General features: G+C 47.5%; 1 protein-coding gene across 2 annotated transcripts in view; it reads left to right on the top strand.

Moving 5' to 3' along the window:
- The first annotated feature begins 1541 nt into the window (after positions 1–1541).
- The window catches only part of spn-E (tudor domain containing 9 protein spindle E), a 134870-nt gene continuing 115169 nt past the window's right edge, over positions 1542–21242 (top strand). Inside the window, exons 1-7 of one of the 2 annotated variants that reach the window (XM_077665305.1) lie at positions 1542–1724; positions 2856–3037; positions 7277–7337; positions 10060–10287; positions 14202–14423; positions 14932–15054; positions 15634–15714. In XM_077665305.1, coding sequence (XP_077521431.1) covers positions 2880–3037; positions 7277–7337; positions 10060–10287; positions 14202–14423; positions 14932–15054; positions 15634–15714 — 873 coding nt within the window. In that variant the 5' untranslated portion in view covers positions 1542–1724; positions 2856–2879. Of the gene's footprint in view, positions 1725–2855; positions 3038–7276; positions 7338–8930; positions 9074–10059; positions 10288–14201; positions 14424–14931; positions 15055–15633; positions 15715–21242 lie in introns of those variants that run through there. The other variant, XM_077665306.1, reaches the window with a different exon arrangement.

Raw genomic sequence — 21242 nt, 5'->3', positions numbered from 1 at the left:
CTAGGTGACTTCAGCCACCCACTGTTCTCTACTGGGTGGCTGGATGCCACATTCCGCTTTCCGAAGTGGGCGCAAGTGAAGCCACCGGAAGTTCGGAGGCATGTCCCGGAAGTTCGGTGTCTGCTGTGTTACAGTGCTCTAGAATATTCTAGAGCACTGTAGCTGTGTATTTCAAAGCAAAAAGTCGCGTCTTTCGCCCTTCCGTTCTCAGTTTTTCGCGTTGTTTTCGTGTAACGTCTACTGTAATATCAAAGGAATAAGCAAGCTCAACGCGAGAAATGTGTGCATTGCTTGGGAAACCCTGTAATTTCAGACAAACCGAAGAAAACAGGCATGCAGGTCTCACCATGCCGCGGCAAAGGAGTACGTGCATTAAACACTATTTTCTGATCTGGTTCTTGCATTACGAGCGTAATTAGGGGAAATAGTGGAATGACGATCAGTCTAGGCCATCTTAAAAACAAATTTTCGTGTAGCACACTCCCTCCTTTATCCCTTCCCTTACGGCGCGGTTCAGGTGTCCAACGATATATGAGACAGATACTGCGCCATTTCCTTTCCACCAAAAACCAATTAATATTATTAAGAAAAGGCAATATGGCGCGGAAATCCTGACACTCGAACTGCCGCTGTCTCAGTTTCGGGTTGGTGGTGGACGATGTCTCTTCTCATCGACGGCAGCTGATGTTTATCGTTTTAGGGTGTCATTTACCTTCCAAACGTGCTTTTAATAACACAGCCATGTTTCAGCCACACAGCACGAGAGAAACTGCTGACGAGAAAGACGAATGCAGCAGCGCATGCGACGAGCGCTGTTAGAAGTCAACTGCTTTAAGCATCACGAATAAAGCCCATGCATTCAGGCATAATTTGCTACAGCACGAAACAGTACTTGATACACTCCGTCGAAAAAGTAGTACCATATACCTTTTGGACGCGCTAATGTGTACCAGCAGAACACCGACGGCACCCCACCAGATTGTGGCCTCGCCCCCACTCCGGTTCGGTTTAAACATAATTCGGTATAAAATGGTCACTGCAAAGTCGGCTGCCTAATGAAGGTTTGCACCTATTCTTTCTTAAATGTATACCCCATTGATGGTATAACTTGGGCTTAGAGCGCGACAACGCGCATCACAACAAAGAGCAGTGTTGGCGACGCAAGCGCAACAGGACGACATAGAGCTGAGCACACGAGGCTCCGTACGTACTGCGTGTAGCGACGGTCTGTCGTCTGCTAGTGTCGTCCCATAGCGATGCAATGGACCCTTATTTTTGAAACGTCTTTCCCGAGGACTTTGCTGCTCTCCTCATACAGTTGGCGGCGCAACAGATGGGCATTGTCATGAAAAAAGAGGAGAATGTCGAAACGACAAAATGCTAAGTGGGAAACGAGAACTGAAACTGAAAAACCGTGCTGAGTTTCGATTTCATGCACTGCCAAAGGTTGACTTCCGGGACAAGATGCGGCATCCAGCCCCTAGTGAAGATCAGTGATGGCCACTTTTGCCCTTCGCCGCTAGAGGGCCATCTGTCGCATTGGTGTTTCGAATGGTGTCTCGCATGTGCATGTAGCTCCGCGTGCGCTGTAGCTCGTTGTAATCCTAACTTGTATTGCGAGCTGATATGCGAGCAATTTTTGAATGTAATTAACTGAATAGGTAGTTCTGAACTTCATCTCTAGCTCTAGCTGAAAGCGGCCTGCTGCGCCTCGTCGGTTTGGCGTGAGTATGCGGACAGTGAAATTTCTCAGTGTTTTGTTCGTGACACGCTTTTCTACCGCTGTCACGCCTGTCATATTCGACTGCCTTGCCGAGCATTACTGACAGTGCTTTTAACCATTTAGGCACGTTTCCTAAACGCTTCTGCTGTAGTAATTAGTGCATTTGTCGTCCGTGTTTGTGTTTATTGCTGGCGTTCCTCGCTTTCGAAGCTTCCGCGTTGAAGTGTAGAGCCGCGTCCACTTCGTGTGGTTCGCTTGCATAGGAAAGTAACATTGAATGGCGGGTTTTAATTAAAGACAGACGCGAGCCTCGTCGGAAGCTGCCGGCTGCGCTAGTGAGAATTCTGGCTCGTTCGGCTGGCCTTCCGTAATTGTTGGTAGCACGGAGCGCAGTGCGCTGTCTAGAACGCAGGAGCTACGTGCGCTCGTGCGTTCGCATCGTCTTGTCTTGCTGATGGCTCAGCTCTGGCATTTGCTTTCGCAGTCCGGAGCACGCAGCTGGTGTGCTCTGAACGCGGTTTTTGCCCTCTGTGCAAGTGGATTCAGAAGCGAACGAAATGCATTTGACATCCAATTGGACGTATGCAAGTATTTTATGCCCATGTGTCAGCGTTCCAGTCCTGTACTTGCGCGCCGACTTGCTAGGCCACGGTGCAGTGTTCAGTTTACCGTTATATTGGATTCATTCATTCATTTTGTGCGAACGCTCGGCGCGGTTCCTCAGTGACTGTGGCGTTTACCTGCTGGGCTGTTTGATGTCAGTGCACGTGAAAGGAACCCAGATGTCCTGAATTAATTGGGAGCCCTCCACTACAACTTCTCTAATGGCCATGTGCATCTTTGGGACGTTAAACTGAATGTACCATACCATAGCATTTTCTGCTAACATCACTTAACTGGAGGTAAGATGGACGGACTTTTATTACCGTTCTCGCAAAATATATTACCCGTTAATTGTTCTCGAACTGCAGCCGATTAGTTCTTTAAAAAATGTCGAAAGGGGACAGAGGCTGTTTTAGAGTATTGAGTTTAGATGGATGGCGCGGCTTGATGGGTTGCCCCTGCATCTTGAACGCATATTTTTTGGTTCTCCATTCAACAATGGGCTCAGTATTTTGTGCTGCCTGCTCAGGGAGGAAAACCGGCAGCTGCAGCCATGGAGAAGACGCCAGCCCAGATTTCTCTTGGCGACATTTTGAGCGTGTTCAGTGCTGCAAAGCCCATCAAGAAGCTGGTGTCAAACCAGCAGCTGGTTGCCCCACCAGTACCGTCGTCGGAGGATGTCAAGGCCCGCGAGCAGCCTAGAAGGCAGTTGTGAGTGGTGAAGAGTCTTCAGTTTGCTCTTGCCAGTTGCATTAGCCATTCAAGGAACACTAAGAGGAATTAGGGCAGGAAATTGGGCGGAAGTTGTTCTGTCCTAGTCTTTATGCACTTTTTCCACCATACACTAAAAGGGAGTATGAGCAGGAACAAGAAACTACACAAGGCTGGTAGATTACCCTTTTAAAATGCTACGTGAATTTCTTTCCTGTGTGTGAAGTTGATTGCATTGTGAAAAAAAATCGCAAATGAAGCCCCGGTAACCTCTTACATCCTCGCGCAACGTGAGCGGTGCTACGTCATTTTTATGACGGGACATTTATTCCTCCAGGCTCTCGCCAAATCAGAGAAAATGAAACCATTTGGGCTGTTGTTCAGACTGTACTTTGTTACAGTATTTATAAAAGAAATGATACCTGCATTCTGTTTGCCATCCTTTGCGGTACAAGACATGGTGGCCTTTGTCTTTGGAAAGAGCGTGAATGACCCTGAAAGCTTGTGCTTGGCTTGTGCATCTAAAATTTGTGTGCAAACCTGCAGGGCAGCATGCGAATAAGTGAAATATCACTTTCTTGTATCTCACTAGCACTCGGAGCACCACTTTCCCGTTATTGAAAATAGTGCTTGCCATCAGAGGAGTGTTTCACACAAAAGTGATGAACCAATTCACTTGACCAGACACAGTTGCCCGAATTTTCAAGGGGAGTTGGTATGTCATTTGATTAAAATCTACCTTGTTCAAGCCCTGTTCTTGATAAGAAGCTTAAGTTGAACCTCGGTATAACAAAATTTAAGCGGCCTGGCAATTACTTTGTTATAGCCCATGTTGATAGATCTTCCAAGGGGAATTGTCCTTCCTTCGTTTTATCCATAATTTCATTATAAACCATTTCGTTATAAGCAGTTTCAACTGTATTTGCAATCTTGGGACATTGATGCCTCATTCTAATAGTATTCAGTATCTGCATTGATGTCCCTTCAGTGCACACCCATCATCTAGCCACTGCAAAGTGCATCACACTATACTTCGTCTCACAAGATGTTTGCAGCACTACGGAAGGTAGAGCTCTCTCGTCCAATCAGGGCTGCAGAAACGCAGAAAATAGTCCCTCGAATATTTGAGGAGTGTATGACTATTAATCAAGACAATAAGCATTGCAACTAAAAACATGATTTGGACAGGTATATTTAAATGGTAGGGAGTGTTTCAATCACTGGTGAAATTACCAGACAAAGCCCCGTACGGACACAGCTCTGCGGAGGCCTGCTGCGAGGTAGTGATGCGTCGCCACTTTCCAACATGGCGTCGGACGAGTCTGTTGTGTCTCCTGTGTGCTCTACACCGACAGTGCGCTGTTTCCCCAAGCAGGCGAAGCAGGTGGCTTTAAATGTTCTTGAAGCGCTTCGCGTCGAGTGCGGGGGCAGTTGGAGTACAAATGCGCTCATCAAGAGGAAGGCAAAACTATGGCCTCCGAGATCACCCGATGAAGAGCGAGCGTGGCTTATAATCTCGGAGGCTTTAAGTGTGGAGGCGCAGGTCGCTCTGAGGACGCCAGATGGCGCCAGGTGCCCAGCAGCAAAGCGCAAGCCTGCCGTATCGGGACCAATCAGCGCGTGCTCACAGCTCGAGCCACAGGCGCGTAGGAACACACTAATGTAGTGCGCGCCATCCTGATTGGACGAGAGAGCTGTACCTTTCGTAGTGCTGCAAACATCTTGTGAGACGGAGTATAGGTAGACACCCCATCATGCCATATTTTCAGCAGCCATATTTTGTCTCCAGAGACAGCTAGGCTTGTGTGAATGGTGTCTTTTCGGTTCGAAACAAGTAACAATTTTTCTTCAAATGATTTCAAAGCGAAAATTTTGAATATTACTGGCACACAAAGGAGGCACGATAAGTTTTTTCAAAACCATTTAATTTTCAAAGCCTCCGTGGCAGGTAGCAGTTAATGATTGGTCACTCGGGAAAAGCAATCTAGGATACGCAAGGCCCAGCTCTTGGAGCACTTGCCATCGCAAGGCAGTGGCACATCGCTTAATCGCTGCAGCATTGCGCCAGGAGGGGTATGAGGACTCCCAGGGATCTGTGAATGTAATGTAGAGAATGACATTCTGCATACAGGGTGTTTCACCTAAGACTTTGCACAATTTTTAAAAGTTAGAAGAGCGCTTTTTTCGGTGTAGCATTGTCAGCAGTGTAGTACATCATAATACAGCTAAGACGTCCTAACTAGCAAGCTGGTTGACTAATATTGAATAGTTAACTTTTTAACTATTACTGTTAGGCTCTTTAATTATTGAGAGGCATGTAGCTCACTGTAAGTAATATTCATATTAGTTTTTAGAATTTCGAAAACATGGTTACCCTCGGTGCAGTGGCCCAACAATTTTTTGCCTCCAGCGCGCCAGAATACATGTGCTTTAGAGAGAGCAGTGGCCTAGTGGTTGAGCATCCGCCTCGAATGCAGGAGGTGCGGGGTTCAATCCCTAGTGCTGTTGGGTACCCACCGGTGATACAATGGGTACAAGCTTTCCCCTGGTCTGGTGCTCGGCTTGTTCAGGGTGAAATGTTTGGGAAATGGGCCTTTGACCCCACCTTGAGCAAATGGAAATACCCTGTGCCATGGTGCTCTTTGGCCACAGATGCCCTTGCGCCATAAAAATTCACTATCATCGAGAGGCTTGCAGGCAAAGCAGCTTCCAGTGCATTTAACTCGTCGAAATAGCCCAAATTTGTTGGTCCACTGCACAAAGGGTAACTGCATTTTTGAAATTATAAAAACTGATATGGATATTACTTACTCTGGGATACATGCCTGTCAATAAATAAGGAGCCTAATAAGGATAGTTAAAAAGTTAATGATTTAATAGTAGTTAACCAGCCTGCTAGTTAGCAAGTCTTAATCCCCTGTCACACGGCCAGTTTCAATGGCCATTGAAATGGTTCTCGTGTCTTACGCCAAGTTTGTGTGGCGCCACAATCGATATTTTTGATTTTGCACAAATAACAAAAATATTTTATAAATCTGTACTAAGTGCTGAAATACGCCTATATGGAGCCACAGGAAGTATTTAGTTGTTATCAAAGGCCACTTGCGTTGTCTTGAAAGACACTGCCTTTGTAGCATTTGCTGTCATAATTCTGTAGCGCTCTGGCGAAGCTGATATCGCTGGCATTTCCATCTTCCGCGATGGAGAGTATAAAATTAATGGGCTTTAAACCACACTGATACAATTTTAAAATTATTGTACAGACTGCTTGCATTAAAGTTTAGGAGAATAATGTTTGTTCATGCTTTTGTACCGTGAACGTATCGTGTACGAAAGTGCGCTTGGCGCCGCTCGAAGCAACGCTAGCAACCTTGGGCAGTGCTTGAAGGCCCTCGAAATCTCGATAGAGTTCCGCGCTGCTCCGTTGGCCCCATAGACTATTGACTCAATGGCCATTGAAACTTCCTGTGTAGCAGCGCTGAATGGCCTTTGAGTCGATAGGCTATTGGTTCGAGGGCCTTTGAAATGCCCGTGTGACAGGGGTATTAGCTGTATTCTGAAGTACCAATCGCTGATAATGCTATACTGAAAAAGCACTTTTCTAACTCAGAAAGTCTATTTTTAAAAATTGTGTAAAGTCTTGGGTGAAACACCCTGTATATGGGAATTAACCTGCGTCATATCTTTAAGGCTGAGCTGAAGTGTCCTCCCCAAATTTTTTTGACGGAGGCTAAATGCTAAAGCAGCCATGTGCTGTGTGGTGTCAGTGCATGTTCCCCGAGTGGTCACAATTAATCCGGAGCACTCTGCTGTGGTGTCCCTCGTAGCCCATAAGCAGCTTGACGCAAGCGTGCATAAAACAGAAGACAAGAGCTACTTTCAAATAAATTTTATATGAAAGATTGGTTGAAATATATACAATAATTTAAGAGGAAAGAAAACCAAAAATTATAACAGAAGCACGACATCAAAGTCGTGTTGCCACGCAGGTCTATTTCGACTCATCTTTCAAATAAAATTTAGTTGGAAGTAGCACTTGTCTGTCGTCTTCACTTGTCTTGTGTTCCTTGCATGCTTGTGTCAGGCATGGTTTACATGCTAGCCCAGACCCATACCTTACTAAGACCATGTGCTGCTTTGGAACGTTGAGAACCACACACTGTATGTATACTTAAGTCATGAGACTGTGTGGCTTTGAAGTTGCTCTTCATCACATCGATGATGGTGGTGCTTTTTCAGCTCAAGTGGCATTGACTATGTCAAAGAATATCAGGAGAAAGACTTGCAGCTAGCCAGAGAGGTGAGTGCTGTACATTATCATCATCAGCCTGACCGCGCCCACTGCAGGGCAAAGGCCTCTCCCATGCCTCTCTAATTAACCCTGTCCTTTGCCAGCTGCTGCCACAGTATCCCTGCAAACTTCTTAATATCATCCGCCCACCTAACCTTCTTCCTCCCCCTGCTACGCTTGCCTTCCCTTGGAATCCACTCCGTTACCCTTAAGGACCAGCGGTTACCATGCCTTTGCAGTACATGCCGTGCCCAAGCCCACTTCTTCTTCTTGATTCTTTAGCATTGTGTGTCGGTTCATAGCATCATTCCTTGCAGTACTGCAAGTGAAGAGGTGCGCCAAACTAATGGGACCCTGGAAAGGCATTTTCGTCTAAGCATGTTCAGGTTTGGGGATTGCTCTTTATGGGAATGCACTAGCATTGCTGTGCCTTGGGCCTTATTCGGGAAAGGTTGCTTCGGGGAGCACGTAATTTTAAAGTTGGTTCCCACATCGGCTGTGTCGGCCGAATCTTGTGTGCCAGAAAGTTATCTGTCAGCGGGCATGCCTTTTATTAATGTCAGTTTGGTGTCATGCTCTTGTTTTGTGCCCGCCGGACCTGAATTAACAGCTGGAAATTCTGTTTAAATATTAAGACTTAGTACTAACACAAATGCGAGCAGGGCAAGTGGAAACGGTGAAAGGGAACAATAGTAGCATGCCAGGTTGTGGTTTACTTTTTCTTTGTGTTTGTGCTAGCGCCGCGTCTCAGTGAAAACCAGCTTGCCCATCTGCTTGGCTGTTTACTACGAATTGTTGTGTTGATCTTGTTCGGCCAACACGAAAATTTATTTTTCCATAGACGAGCAGCAGGTTTGATGAGAGTTCATTTGTTGTGCATTCTGTGTGGCTGAGATTTTGAGTTGGCCCTGCTTGCGTGGCAAAAGCACACACACTTGTTTTGGCTTGTTTTTGCAGTTTTGGGGATGAGCATATTGAAATTGAGGTTAAGAAGTGCTCAGGGTTGGGCTTGTTGAAACTGCATTGTATGAAATCCACGTTGCTTGGATTTACTCAGAAACACATTTAAAGAAGGTGGACAAGACTCTCATTGGCTTTTCTTGTCTGTCTTCACTACCGTATATACACGGTTGTAAGTCAACCTATTTTTAAAAAGTGAAAATCCGAGGTACGGGGACGGGGGTTGACTTACAATCGAAACCAAAGCATGGCACCACAAATAAAGGCTAGCCAAATGAGATATCGGGATACTACAGAGTGGTTGCTATGTCAACGCTCAGAACTGGCGATAGTACCCCCCCTCCCTCTACGTGGCTGCAGATTGCAGGTGCTGATGTGTGGCGGCGGCCTGATAACGCTATCACGTTCTGCTCATAAGGAAAAGCTTGAGCATCCTCGCAGTATTTTTTTTTTACTTTCAACTGTGCACTCAGCGCTCATGGGAGTGGCGATAGATGAAGGAAAGGCCGCTGTTCCAATCGTGGCGGCACCGCTACTCGATGCCGGGGAGTGTCTGTAGCTGACGCCGCTCACATGTAGTTTCTCTTTGGCTCTGATGCATTTCACGACTGGCGGCCGCGTTTTACAAGTTTTTAATGTAGTGCTTTGTCAGTCATTTGTGCTGCGGGTCCGGTAAGCGTCCGCACTCGTTCACGGCTACATTCAAGATGACTGTCATCCTTTGCGCTGAAGACACGAACTGCGCGCCGAGCCGCAAGTGCGACGTTCACAATGGGAGACTTGCAGTGAGGCAAAATTTTCAGCTGTCCCACGCGATGTGGTGCGGCTGTTTGCGATGTGCGGAATTTCGCTGCTCGATGACATTAAAATGACGTGCTGTGGGACCGCAGCAGTGACCGTGACGGTAACGTTAGTGAGGACAATGGCCCAAGCGTGAACGAGTAGTGCAGTGACTAATACATTTCCATTTTGGAACGTGACGATAAGCGGCGGCAGCCGGATAATGCTATCGCGTCCTGCTGTTAAAGGCCGAGCTTAAAAAGCCTCCAAGTTTTTTTGTTTTTTTTCTTACATGGGTTATGGGGGGGGGGGGGGGGGGATCGGCTTACATTCCAGTCAACTTACAATCATATAAATACGGTAACTGTGTTTTGTGTAGATACAAGCAGTACAGCTCTCATACGAAGTAGAGGTGTCTAATCTGCGTTTGCAATTTGTCCCGGCTGGCTGTTATGCTGGTTGTGCATGGTCGGAGGGTGCTGTTGAAAAAGATATTTTCGTCGAAAATTTCAGGCCGCCCTTGGCAGATGCCTATGCTGCTTTGCAATGGGAATGCCTTCCTGTTAGTGGAGTTTGTTGTTTCAGTACATGCTGGCTCTGAGCTACATTCACTGCAGCAGTCTCTACACGGCCAACAGCGTGGCCTGAATTTTCACTGGTACTACAATAACGAGTTTGTTCAGCTCAAGGCTGCTGCAAAAACTTGGCAAGGTCATCTTTCTTTGTTCAGTATGTTGCATGGACTGGGAGATGCACTGAATGCTTGCAAAGGCGTTGAAGGATTTCTTTGCTTCGTCAAAGCACTTCCCCGTCAACTTGCATGACAAAACCCTTTCTTTTTTGTTTGTGCCAGTTGCAAATGCAAGCCGCAAATGCGGATTAAGCAGAAATGAATCGGACTGGAAGGCTTTTATGTTCGTGATCCCTGCTGCGTGCCCACTAACTAGCCCATTTCATTTGCTTGTTTAACTCGTGCTCTTCTCATGTCTAGATTGGAGCAGCAGAGGCCAAGGCCTCCGCAGGGCTATCCTTGGAGGGCAGCCATTCTCATGTGGACTCGAACCATGACGACTTCAGCACGGTGGCAGGCTCTGTGGTGGGCAGTCAGGCGGGTCTCGCGGAGCTGTCGGTGGAGAGCACCCAGCTTGTGTATGAGACCTACTGTCAGCATGCACACGTGCCCAACTTGGACCTGCCTGTCACGTACTGCCGCGATCAGGTAAGTGTGAGCTTGATGCATGATGAGCCCGTTGCTGGGCTTACTGGTTTGGATCTGAAGAGAAGATGCTGGTGCTAATGCTTCTTGACCGCTGGTGGCAGCTGTTATACTCTGCAACAATTTTTTATTTTTTTTTGCACTGCAGCCAAAGCTGCAGAGCCGGTACACTCTCGCTGTTCTTAAGGGGGGAGCCTGGTCTTGAAAAGAAAAATTTTATTAATGAAGTCACCGTTTAGAAACCTTCAGGGAACATGTATTTTTGTGTGCCGATTCTAAATATCTCATTTAATTTCACGTAAAACAATTCCTTGAGCACTTACGTAATTTTTATGCATGTATCCTGTGAAGAGCTTTGAAAAAAATTTGCTGCGGGAAACTTGCTGATATGTATGCCATTGGGTTCACTTGATACTAAGGAATGCAATAAGGGTAAAATCGTCTTCCTGCCTATCATAGAACTTATGTTATAGGGTTTGAAGGTTGTCGCTTCAGAAACGCGAAGAAAAGTGAGTACAGTGGAACCCCGTTCATACGTTTTTCACCGGATCGTGAAAAAAAAACGTAACAGCCGGAAAAACGCAACAGTGAGGAAAGGTCCGAAAATTAATGAAAACAGTGCAGCTTTGCCTTGAAACAATTTATTTCGACATCAAGTGAGCTTAGGTCTTAAAAAAATCGAGAATGGTCGATTGCCGTTTTTTCCGCTCGCTGGAAAACACCACGCGTGACTCGATGGCCTGGAAAGCCGCATTGCTCTCAGCGTCGCTTTGAGGTGCGACGTACCTGCGGAGGAGGTCCAGAGCCGCGACGGCTTCTCCAAAGCTCGGGTCCGCCAACTCCCCGGAATCATGCGGCTCGTGCTCCTCGTCGTCATCACAGTCTGAGGCTTCACTTGTGACCGAGTCTGCAACGATCTTGGTGATACTCTGACACTCGGACGTCACGACAGCAGCATCCACGGCGATGTAGTCATCATACGTGACTCCCGTGGCACCCAGCGCATTCAAAGCTTCACTCAGCTCTTGGTCATGAGAGGCTGCTTCCATCTCTTCAGCTTCCGTGGCAGTTTCCTCTCCGCCGTCCATGCGAAAGCCACACCGCGCGAAGCAGTGCTGTGCAGTTGACGCGCTCACTGCAGTCCACGCTGAAGCGACGTAGTGCATAGCGTCCAGTATTGAAATGATTGTAGGCTGCTGTCCGCGATCAGTACGCGCCAGGCAGCACTTTACGATGGACTTCCTGTACGAGTGCTTTAAGTTCTTTATGATGCCGGCATCCAACGGCTGCAAGTGGCTTGTAGTGTTTGCAGGAAAAAAAACAAGCTTAACGTTCCGAAGAAACGACGGGTCTCTCGGGTGGGCAGCACAATTGTCCAGAAAAAGGACAACACTCCTGCACTGGGAGCCCATCTTGTTGTCGAAGTAACGAAGAAATTCTTCGAACAAAGAACACGTCATCCATGCACGACTGTTGCTTCTATAGTGACATGGCAGCAGGCGAATGTTCTTTAAGCACCGTGGGTTTCGGTATTTTCCGATTACCCATGGCTTCAGCTTGTTCGAGCCATCCATGTTGCAGCAAAAGAGCACCGTCAATCGTTCCTTGCTGCATTTGCCTCCGTGGCATGCTTCGCCCTTCAGGCTTAACGACTTGGATGGCTGCACCCGAAAGAAAAGACCCGTTTCATCGGCATTGTAAATGTCACGAGGCTCATACCCCTCAATTATGGCAGATAGTGTGGCCTTCCAATCGTCGACTGTTTCCAAGTTTACACTTGCTGCTTCCCCGGATACCGTCGTATACACGATCCCATGCCTCTTCCGGAAACGGTCGATCCAGCCATTTGACGCCGCAAAGTCACTGATGCCCAGTCGGTCGGCTATTTCCATCGCCTTCTCGCGCAAAATGCTGCCGTCGAAGTTAACACCGGCAGCACGAGCTTGTTTAAACCAAGTAAGAAGCGACTCGTCGAGGTTTCCATACTTGGCGCCACGAGCCTGCTTAGCTTTCGGGCCGAAGAGCGCGGCATTCCCTTGTATCTCGGCACGCTTCGAGACGATGCTGTTAAGCGTCGAGGGTGGCAGACCAAGATCCTTGGCGATGTCGACTCTTTTCCGCGCTGGCTGCCTGTCGCCTGCGTTGAGAACATCCAGCTTTTCCTCGAGGTAAAGCGCCTTGCGCTTGCACGACGCCATCAAAGGACGACAAATCGCTCGCGGTGTTAGCGAGGCCCGACGAGGCGTAGGCAGCGTAGATGTTGACGGGAGGACACGGACGACTCGGATGGGTTGAACCGCACAAACAAGAAAAGCTGGATTAGCGAGGCCTGACGAGGCGTAGGCAGCGTAGCTGTTGACGGAAGGACACTGACGACTCGGATGGGTTGAACCGCACAAACAAGAAAGACTGGATTGCTGTGGGCCCGCGGGTTTTACTCACTTCGGCTGACGAGGCAGTGGCCATCTAGTGGCAATCTCTCCAACTCGCATGCGGCTTTTTATGGCCTCCGAGATTACCCACACGCGTGCAAGGGGGTGATCTCGGAGGCCATGGTCTTGTAGCCAATTCCGTAGCCAAGCCTGGCCAAGACTCGTCAAAATGGCGGTTGGCGCGCGTTGCCCGGCCGGGTTCGGGGTGCCAGGTTGCGACGTATCATGCGGGAATGTTTTCACAGCTACAACGTAACAGCGGGGTACCCAATACATTGGATCCTATGGGAGCTATGCCGGGACCGGACAAAAATGACGTAACAGCCGGGAAAACACAGCAGTGAGGAACGTAACAGCGGGGTTCTACTGTATTCTCGTTTCTGAAGTGGCAGCTTCAATACCCTATAACTCAAGTTCTATAATAGCCAGGATGATAATTTTACCCTTATTGCATTCCTTAGTATCAAGACGACCTAATGGCATATATATCAGCGATTTTCCTACAGCAAATTTTCTTCTAAGCTCTTCGCAATGTAATTTCATAAAAATTATATAAGTGCCCAAGAAATTGTTTTACATGAAAGTAAATTACATATTTAGAATCAGCGCGCAAAAATACATGTTCCCTGATGATTTCATAATTATTACTACATTAATAAAATTTTGTTTTCAAGACTAGGCTCTCCCCTTAATCAGTGATCTATGGTCCCTGATTGCAGTTGATAGTTTTCTCTTAAAACACGGTGTATTAGTGGTACTCGTTATTTAAGCTACATTTCTAACAAAAGTGCACATTTTCAACTTTAGAGAGTCACTGTGGAAACAGCTCCTTTGATTACATCCACTTGTATAGACATGTCTGCCTACAAAAAGCACCCATAGATGGCGCCAGCCATGGAGCGAAGCAACTGCACAGCGAACAAAGGCCCAGGTGGCCGTCCTGCAGCTGAACTGCTGGCGAAGAGACGTAGTTACAGATGTTCCCCCTGTGTAGCCTTCTCTTCATTGCCAAGGAAAGCTGTTGCCAAGTTTAGTGACTCACTTATGGCGTGACTCTGTGAGCAGCATGGGTGTTGAGCATTGGCATAACACTCTGTGTGTTATGTCACGTGATGGCGAGGTCCCACTGCTGGTGACTTTATGTGGTAAGGTCACATCACGCACTAATCATGTGACAGTGATGTCATGTCCAAGCACACTTAGCACAGATTTTGTCTGTGTTCCTTAATTTTTTTCGGGACCCGGAGGTCAATTGCACATTTCTCTTTCTTTTTATGCTCTTCGCTCTTGCATTGTATTTTGACCATCTGCAAAGAGTACATTTATGTAGTTCTGCATGCTCTGGAGCCCCAAGTTGAGGTTGTTTTTCACCTAATCCTGCAATAGCACACCATTTCATAACAGTGTACAGAAATAAATAAATAAAACAATATAAATGCACCAGATTAGGGATGTCCTGTTCATATTACGTGGGTGCCACTGCAGATACTGCGGATGGTGGACACTTACCCGGCGGTGGTGATCCACGGTGCCACGGGCTGCGGCAAGACCACACAGGTGCCGCAGTTTGTGCTGGAGCACTGTGCCTCCCAAGGGGTGCACTGCAACATCGTGGTGACCCAGCCACGTCGGATCGCCGCCATCAGTGTCGCAAACCGTGTCTGCCAGGAGCGCCAGTGGACACTGGGCACCATCGTTGGCTATCAGGTGCTGTGGCCTGTCTCTCCCCTTTTCTTTTTGGTCTGTCTTTGCAAAAGACTGCAAGTAGAGCTAGTTACTGTCTGTGCGCATTTTACAGCGACAGCTGTTGATGTCACCTCTCCCATTTCCATGGCATGGGCAGTGTAACATATGACGCCGTGGCATATGGGTCACGCTAATTGGTCTAGCGAAGAACATCACACATGGTGTCATGGCAATGTGCCATGCTGATTGGCTGCATTGCCAATCAATGCTTGGTCTGAGCATGATGACGACTTGTCATTCCGCCCCTAATCCCTTGCTGCATCTGTCATGTCAGTTGGATGGATGGATGGATAAACCACTTCAGATGGGTAAGAACTTAACCTTTCTACTTATGCGGCTGGAGCAGCAGATGCGCATTACAATCCAAGAAGACATGGTCTGAGCATTGGGAGCCTTGGCAGGAGCCCCACAAAGTGCGGCACACAGCCTGTGCCCGCTGCTTCTAATCTCTTCTGTTTGCAACTTGCAGGTGGGCCTGGACAACAAGACATCGGCCGACACGCGGCTCGCCTATGTGACGACGGGGGTGCTCCTAGAGAAGCTCATCGCCAAGAAAGACATGAACGATTATACGCACGTGATCATTGACGAGGTGAGCGCGTAGTTATTGCGGTCTGGTTGATATGTTGCGAGATGGGGTGGTTGCTGTCAGAGAATTTCTGGAGGTGTGGCTGCTTCAACCTGCTGAAGTTGCGCATGTTTTGTCGGAAGTGCAGGCTGTTCACGGCAGGCTTTGGAAGGGAAAATAGGTTAATTTTGTGATACGAGGAGAGAACACTGCAGCTTAGGGAACAAAACAAACTTGGTGATAGTCGTTGAAATTGAGAGTTAAAAAATGAACCTGGGCCGTTAAGTGGACTGAATTTGTCTAGGGTATTGTGTGGTTGAGTTGGTAACTGGATTTACTTTGCTATATGGCATTTTTTTTTTTTTTGGAAGGAAGTCATTTTCTTTTGCAAAATTTTAAGTAGCTTTTGGGGTGGTGTAGGGGATGCTTCAGCGTGGCCATGAATGGGAGAACCCTCTTCTTTCCTTCTGCTTAGTCAATCCTTGTTATCAGTTCCTGTAAAGTCCTAATTTATTAATTGGACATTAGATTGATCCCAGCCTGCTGGCTAGCATCATAGTTTATGCTTTTTTTTCCTCTTGTCTTCTAAAATTTTCCGGTCAGGTTCATGAGAGGGACCAAGAGACTGATTTTTTACTGCTGGTCGTCCGCAAGTTCTTGCGAACCAACTCCCGAGGTGTCAGGGTAAGTGGGCATGATTGCCTGTATGGGCTTCAAATTTCTGCATTTTGTTTTACAGTCAAACCCCGCTACAACGAACGCCGCGACAGAGAAATTTCTGCCAGAACGAAGTATTTCCGATTCCTCGTCAGCATACCATACTAGGCAGTGCAGTTGTTTAAGGGGGGACGTGGCTTTCAACTCGCAGAAAATGGTCAAAAAAAGCGATTTTTTGAGATATTTATTTTCTGCTTTTACAAGTCATATTTTGTGTAATTACAAATTCTCATCGTCGAAAACCATTAAGAAGTACACCAGATCATTGTTTTGACGATCAGGAGTGGCAAAAAATTTCTTCCAAATCGCGAAGAAATGGTGTTTTTCAAGCCCCGATTTCTCGGCAACTGCCCAACGTAGCGCGGCCATCTTGGTCTCTATGGAAATGCATTCCTCACACTTCAAATTGCCCGCTTCAGCGGTCTCTTCAGAGCGGAAACAAACGCATAAAAAGCAAAAGTTTCAAGGTCACCCGATAATTTCCGATTGGCGGCGCGCGCCACGTGACAGCAGCGCGCTGCGCAATTAGTCTCCTTGCCGGGTGTGTCGTCTGCTCTGCGTGCCTCTCGACGTCTCGACTCCGCTGCTCGCAGTGTCCATCGGGTCCGTCATTTGCGCAGAGATCCTCGACTCGCCATGTTCGTCGGTACGCGCGGAGCATAGTTTCGGAAACGGCTTTCACTGGCGATCATGGGTTGGCGACCTCTGAAGTACAAGACAGCGCGTGCCTATGACACCCGTAAGCGAAAATCGCCGATGGTGAAGAAGTCGTCTGCTTCAAGTACTTCTGATGTGCGGCACACTGACGAAGTTACTGCCGCGTAGGCGTGTACTTTGTGTGTGGCTACGAGTGTTGGTGGCGCCATTCCAGTGTCGCTGCCGAGCACTTCACACGCAGACGGAACATTGTGTGCGAGCACGGGGGGCACTTCTGAACTTTCCGTGCCGCGCTCTGCATCGCCAGAAGCATCAAGTGATAAAGGCACCGCGCATGTCGCGGGTTCTCTTGGCACTTCATGCGACCCCGCCACGCTGTCCATGACCACCAGGTGCACCATTCAGGTGCACCTGGAGCCGCGTTTTGTGTCACCAGAAGCATCGCAGGAAGCCGCCGTGAAAGTGCAAGCAAAGGTGAATTTCGTGCCCGCGACTGCGTGGAAAATGGAACTGATGGGTGACGGCGAGGCGCTTGCTAGTACAACAACAAACAGATGAGTTTGTTGTTGTACAAGTCACGGCCCTAAACGCGCTTCTCGAGAATGCCAAGTACTAGCAGTGCTCTCAATCAGGACTTTCGGTTCAGCTGGGAACAAGGTTTGGGTTGGCAGCATAATTGGAGCTAACATGCGCTTTCTGCGGTACCGTCGAAAAGGAGCGGTCATCACCGCGGAAAGAAGGCCGTAGAATTTTTGATGTTAACTTGAGGGCTATACAAGCTGTAAAAAGCATTGGCAAAGGGGCAACAGCTTTGAATGATTTCTGGTCGATAATGAATGTTTATCACAGAGGGTTACACCACAAGACATTTCAAAAACATCTGAAATCTGAATTCCAACTGGCCAGTGAGACAGCTGTTGCCAATATTTTTTCTGATGCTGCGGCAGCTGTGTGCACTGTTTACAGCGAGATGGATTCTACCTTTAATAATAATATTCCAGTTGTCTATGATGGGACTTAGCTGACATGTGGTCACACGTCTCACATAGGTGTTGGTACTGTCATTGAGTTTTACACGGGACTGGTGCTCGACTGTGCTGTACTTTCAAATCGGTGCCACGGATGCACGGTGGGCCCCAAAGAAGATGACGGTTATCAAGACTGGAAAGCATCCCACATCTGCCAAAGAAACACAGATGTTAAATCTGGCATAATGGAAGTTGAAGCAGCCGTACTCCTATTTAGAAGGACCTTTCAAAAGCATGGTTTGCAATACACAAACATTATTTGTGATGGGGACAGTAGAACCTTCTTGGCACTCTGCGAAGATGAGACATACAGTTTTCTCCCCATCACAAAGTAGGATTGCGTGAACCGCATCAAGAAAACAATGGGCACAGCCCTGCGTGCTCTTGTCACAAAAGGCAAAAAGGGTCGGCCTATTGGTGGGAAAGGTGCCCTCACTAAGGTTTTAACTAAGAAGTTGACAAATTACTATGGCAAGGCCCTGCACGATGACGACAATGTTGAAGGGACGCAGAAAGCTGTGATGGAAACTTTTTTCTACATAACATCTACCAATGAACACCCGCATCATGAACTTTTCCCCCAAGGACCGCAGAGTTGGTGCCAACACCAGACTGCAGAAGCAGAGGGCAAACCTCTGCCCTCCCACAAGTACCAGCTTGGAAGGCCTCGCAGATGCATTGCTGCCCCTTTATCAGCGGCTATGTGATGTCCAGCTCCTAAGCCATTGTCTTGGGGAAAAAAACCCAAAATGCTGCTGAAAGCCTTCATTCAGTGATTTGGTTGCTGCTGCCAAAAGATAAAAATGCATCTCTGATTGCAACAGACACGGCTGTCAACGAAGCAGTTTGCAAGTACAATGCAGGGACCCACCGTGCTTACACAGACGTACTGTGCTACACTTGGGCTGCAAACTGGCCAACATGCTCTTCGCAGAGCAGCGGAAAAGGACGTCTTGCGGAAAAGAAAGCCAGCAAAAGCACTTCAATCTCGAGGAAAGGCATCCAAGAAGCACTGTGTTAAAAAGGACACAAAAGAATATAACCCCGGTGCCTTTTGATGAGTGAAGTAAAAGGTGCAACTTCGGAATCCATCTTCTCAAAACTGTTTCTTTTGTCGCCTGCTATGATTGTTCCGCTGATTTCTTCGTGACCGCTGGGGCTATTTTGATACGGCTTTTTTCGCTGCATTCCTTGAGAAATGTTTCAGGTCGTGACATTCTTGGTTTTCCGACACACCGTTTGCTGACTTACTGATTTGACTAGTTGTTCACAGTCTAGATGCCTGTTGTACAGTCTGCGTATAAAATATGAAAACTAAAAACTTTTGCATTGTAAATAAAAATATCTAAGAATGTCACGACCTCATCCATTTATTTTGGAATGCAACACACTTTGAACACATCTTCTATCTTATTTTGTATGTCGTTCAAGCCTGGCACGATGAAAAGGAGGAAAATTCTATAAATAAAAAATGTTGTTGAGATATCATTTTGAGGTTTTTATGGCAATATCACAGAAGCATTACCAATAACCCTGCCAATGGGGCGATGCCAATGGGGCAGGAAACAATACCACGTACAGTCGACGACCGATTTTTCGGACTTCTAGGGACCGCGAAAACGATTGAAAAAACAGGCTGTACGGAAAATCAAATTTCACCGAAAAAATTACGAACTTATTGCCATTATGCTGTGCGAAGAGGTCAGTTGTGTTGCACAAATTCTAAAGCTTCTAATGACTAAATTTCTCTGCACGACGCATGCACAGACGACGGGCGGCAACCGCTTTCACGAGCTCGGCCTGGCTGTGCTGCCCTCGGCATGTCGCCGATGAGCGCACGAGTTGGGACGAAGTCTAAACGAGAAAGCAAACATGCCGTTGCAGGAACTGCATTGCGCCCGCAGTGCAATGGGCCCAGAACGAGAACGCGAAGATGGCGAAACAATAAGAACCGAGAAACGGCCGAAGCAAGTGCTCCGTCGGTGTTGGCCTCCGTCATTAGGCCTAGCGACTAGAGCCAAAATCTGCTTCGTATTCGGCAATATGCACTCTGCTGTGGCTTGCATATAATGAGGGGCATCTTGCCTGTCATTGAAACGCCAGTTATTTACGGTTTTACGATAGAAAAGTCAGGGTTGCGGTGCGTTTTGCCGCGGGTGCGCTGACCTCGGTTTAAAATGCACCACCATTTCCTCTCGCGCTCGCCGTCTCTGTGAAGCTGTATGCCTCCCATGCTCTTTGCTGCTACCTCTTTCCGTAATCGAAACAAAAGACTCGACATAGATGAGTTCCGCGAACTCTGACTGCTTTTCAAGTTTGTGCAGCGGAAGACGTTCTAGAACCGCACTAATTCAAAACCATGCGGGCACATTGTGCAGACTCGCGCAGAATTTCAGTATCGCAAGAGGCCCCCTTTAAGCTTGAATTTAATTCTATTTGATCAAGTTTTCGATCTCTCTTGCAGTTTGAGTTGATCAGGTTCCACTGTGCACATTACCGTATTTACTCGAATGTAATGCGAGGGGTGACTTTACATGCTGCCCAGCGGGAAGGAATTAAACCACGAATGTAACGCGAGGCTTAAGGACGTAAAACAAAGTACCTTTAATGGGCATCGTGGCCAACATGCTTATTCATCTTCCTCGCGTTAGGAGGCCGAGTTCTTGGAAACGGAGTCCTTTTAGCTATCGAATTCTTCCGGTAACTTCTGCCGCATCGATGTTGTTCGCCGCAGAGAGAATCTATTTCTCTTCATGAACGTTTGGGCCCACCCACGAGATGCTCTGAACTTCCCATCTCCCGGCCAATGTCTAACTTTCCAACGGATCAGCTCGACACTGACCCCCCATGAGACGGTTGTGCTGCTCGATAATTAAGTCTGCCACTTTTTTCTGCAGCTCGACGTGATGGCCATGGCGAGGCCCTCGAAATTCTTTGTGGTTGGGTGCACAATTAAAAAGCCCCTCCTGCTGCAGCCGCCATCCGCAGATGGTTGACTCGTTGAGGTCAAGTCTTCGAGCTGCCGCAGAATTCCCGACCTTTCCAGCTAACAGGATCGCTTTTGTCTTAAAACGACCGTCGTACTGAGCACGACGCATTGCCATTGTGCACACTGAATCAATACACCGCGAGCGACGCCACAAGAACACGATGCAATGACGAACTGAGCGCGAGGCCGCAACGAACACAAAAAATGACAGAGAACAACACTTTGACTTTGGATGGATGAGGATTTGGCTTCCGTGGTACCCATGTTGCCAGCATAAGATCACAAAACTGCGGAAACCGAAACCAAGCTGATTGCTTGAAATGGCTGCACCGTGGCACTGCTTTAGGCCAATCGAAGTGCGGTATTCGACTATAACGCTAGGGTAGGCTTTAAGGGGAAAAAATATGGGAAAAAACTCGCGTTATATTCAAGTAAATACGGTATATGGCGGCTTGGGTATTGGCGGTGAGTGCAAACGAGGTCCGAAAAATCTAGCAGTCAGTTGCGGTGCGTCCGAAATTTCAGGCGTTCTTATACATTGGCTGTATGGACCGTGCCGCGGCGCTGCGAAAAAGTCAGAAAAATCAGGCGTCCGAATTTTCGGCTGTCGACTATAATCACTGAACACCCAAAATCACGCATTTTCAATGTTTGGTACATCCTATTGCATTTCTATTGCTTTTGTGGGTGCAGGAACCGGTCCAGAGAATATATTTTACTATGTGCAAGATGGCTGGACCATAACTAGGAACATGTTTTCACAGCTTTTCTCCTCACTTCTAACCTAACCTAACCTAAAAGTATGCTTATTGAGTCACAAG

Source organism: Amblyomma americanum, chromosome 5 (assembly GCF_052857255.1).
Source record: "Amblyomma americanum isolate KBUSLIRL-KWMA chromosome 5, ASM5285725v1, whole genome shotgun sequence".
Lineage (NCBI taxonomy): Eukaryota > Metazoa > Arthropoda > Arachnida > Ixodida > Ixodidae > Amblyomma > Amblyomma americanum.
The sequence above is the reverse complement of the archived record's forward strand: the minus strand, read 5'-3'. Positions and strand labels throughout refer to the sequence as shown.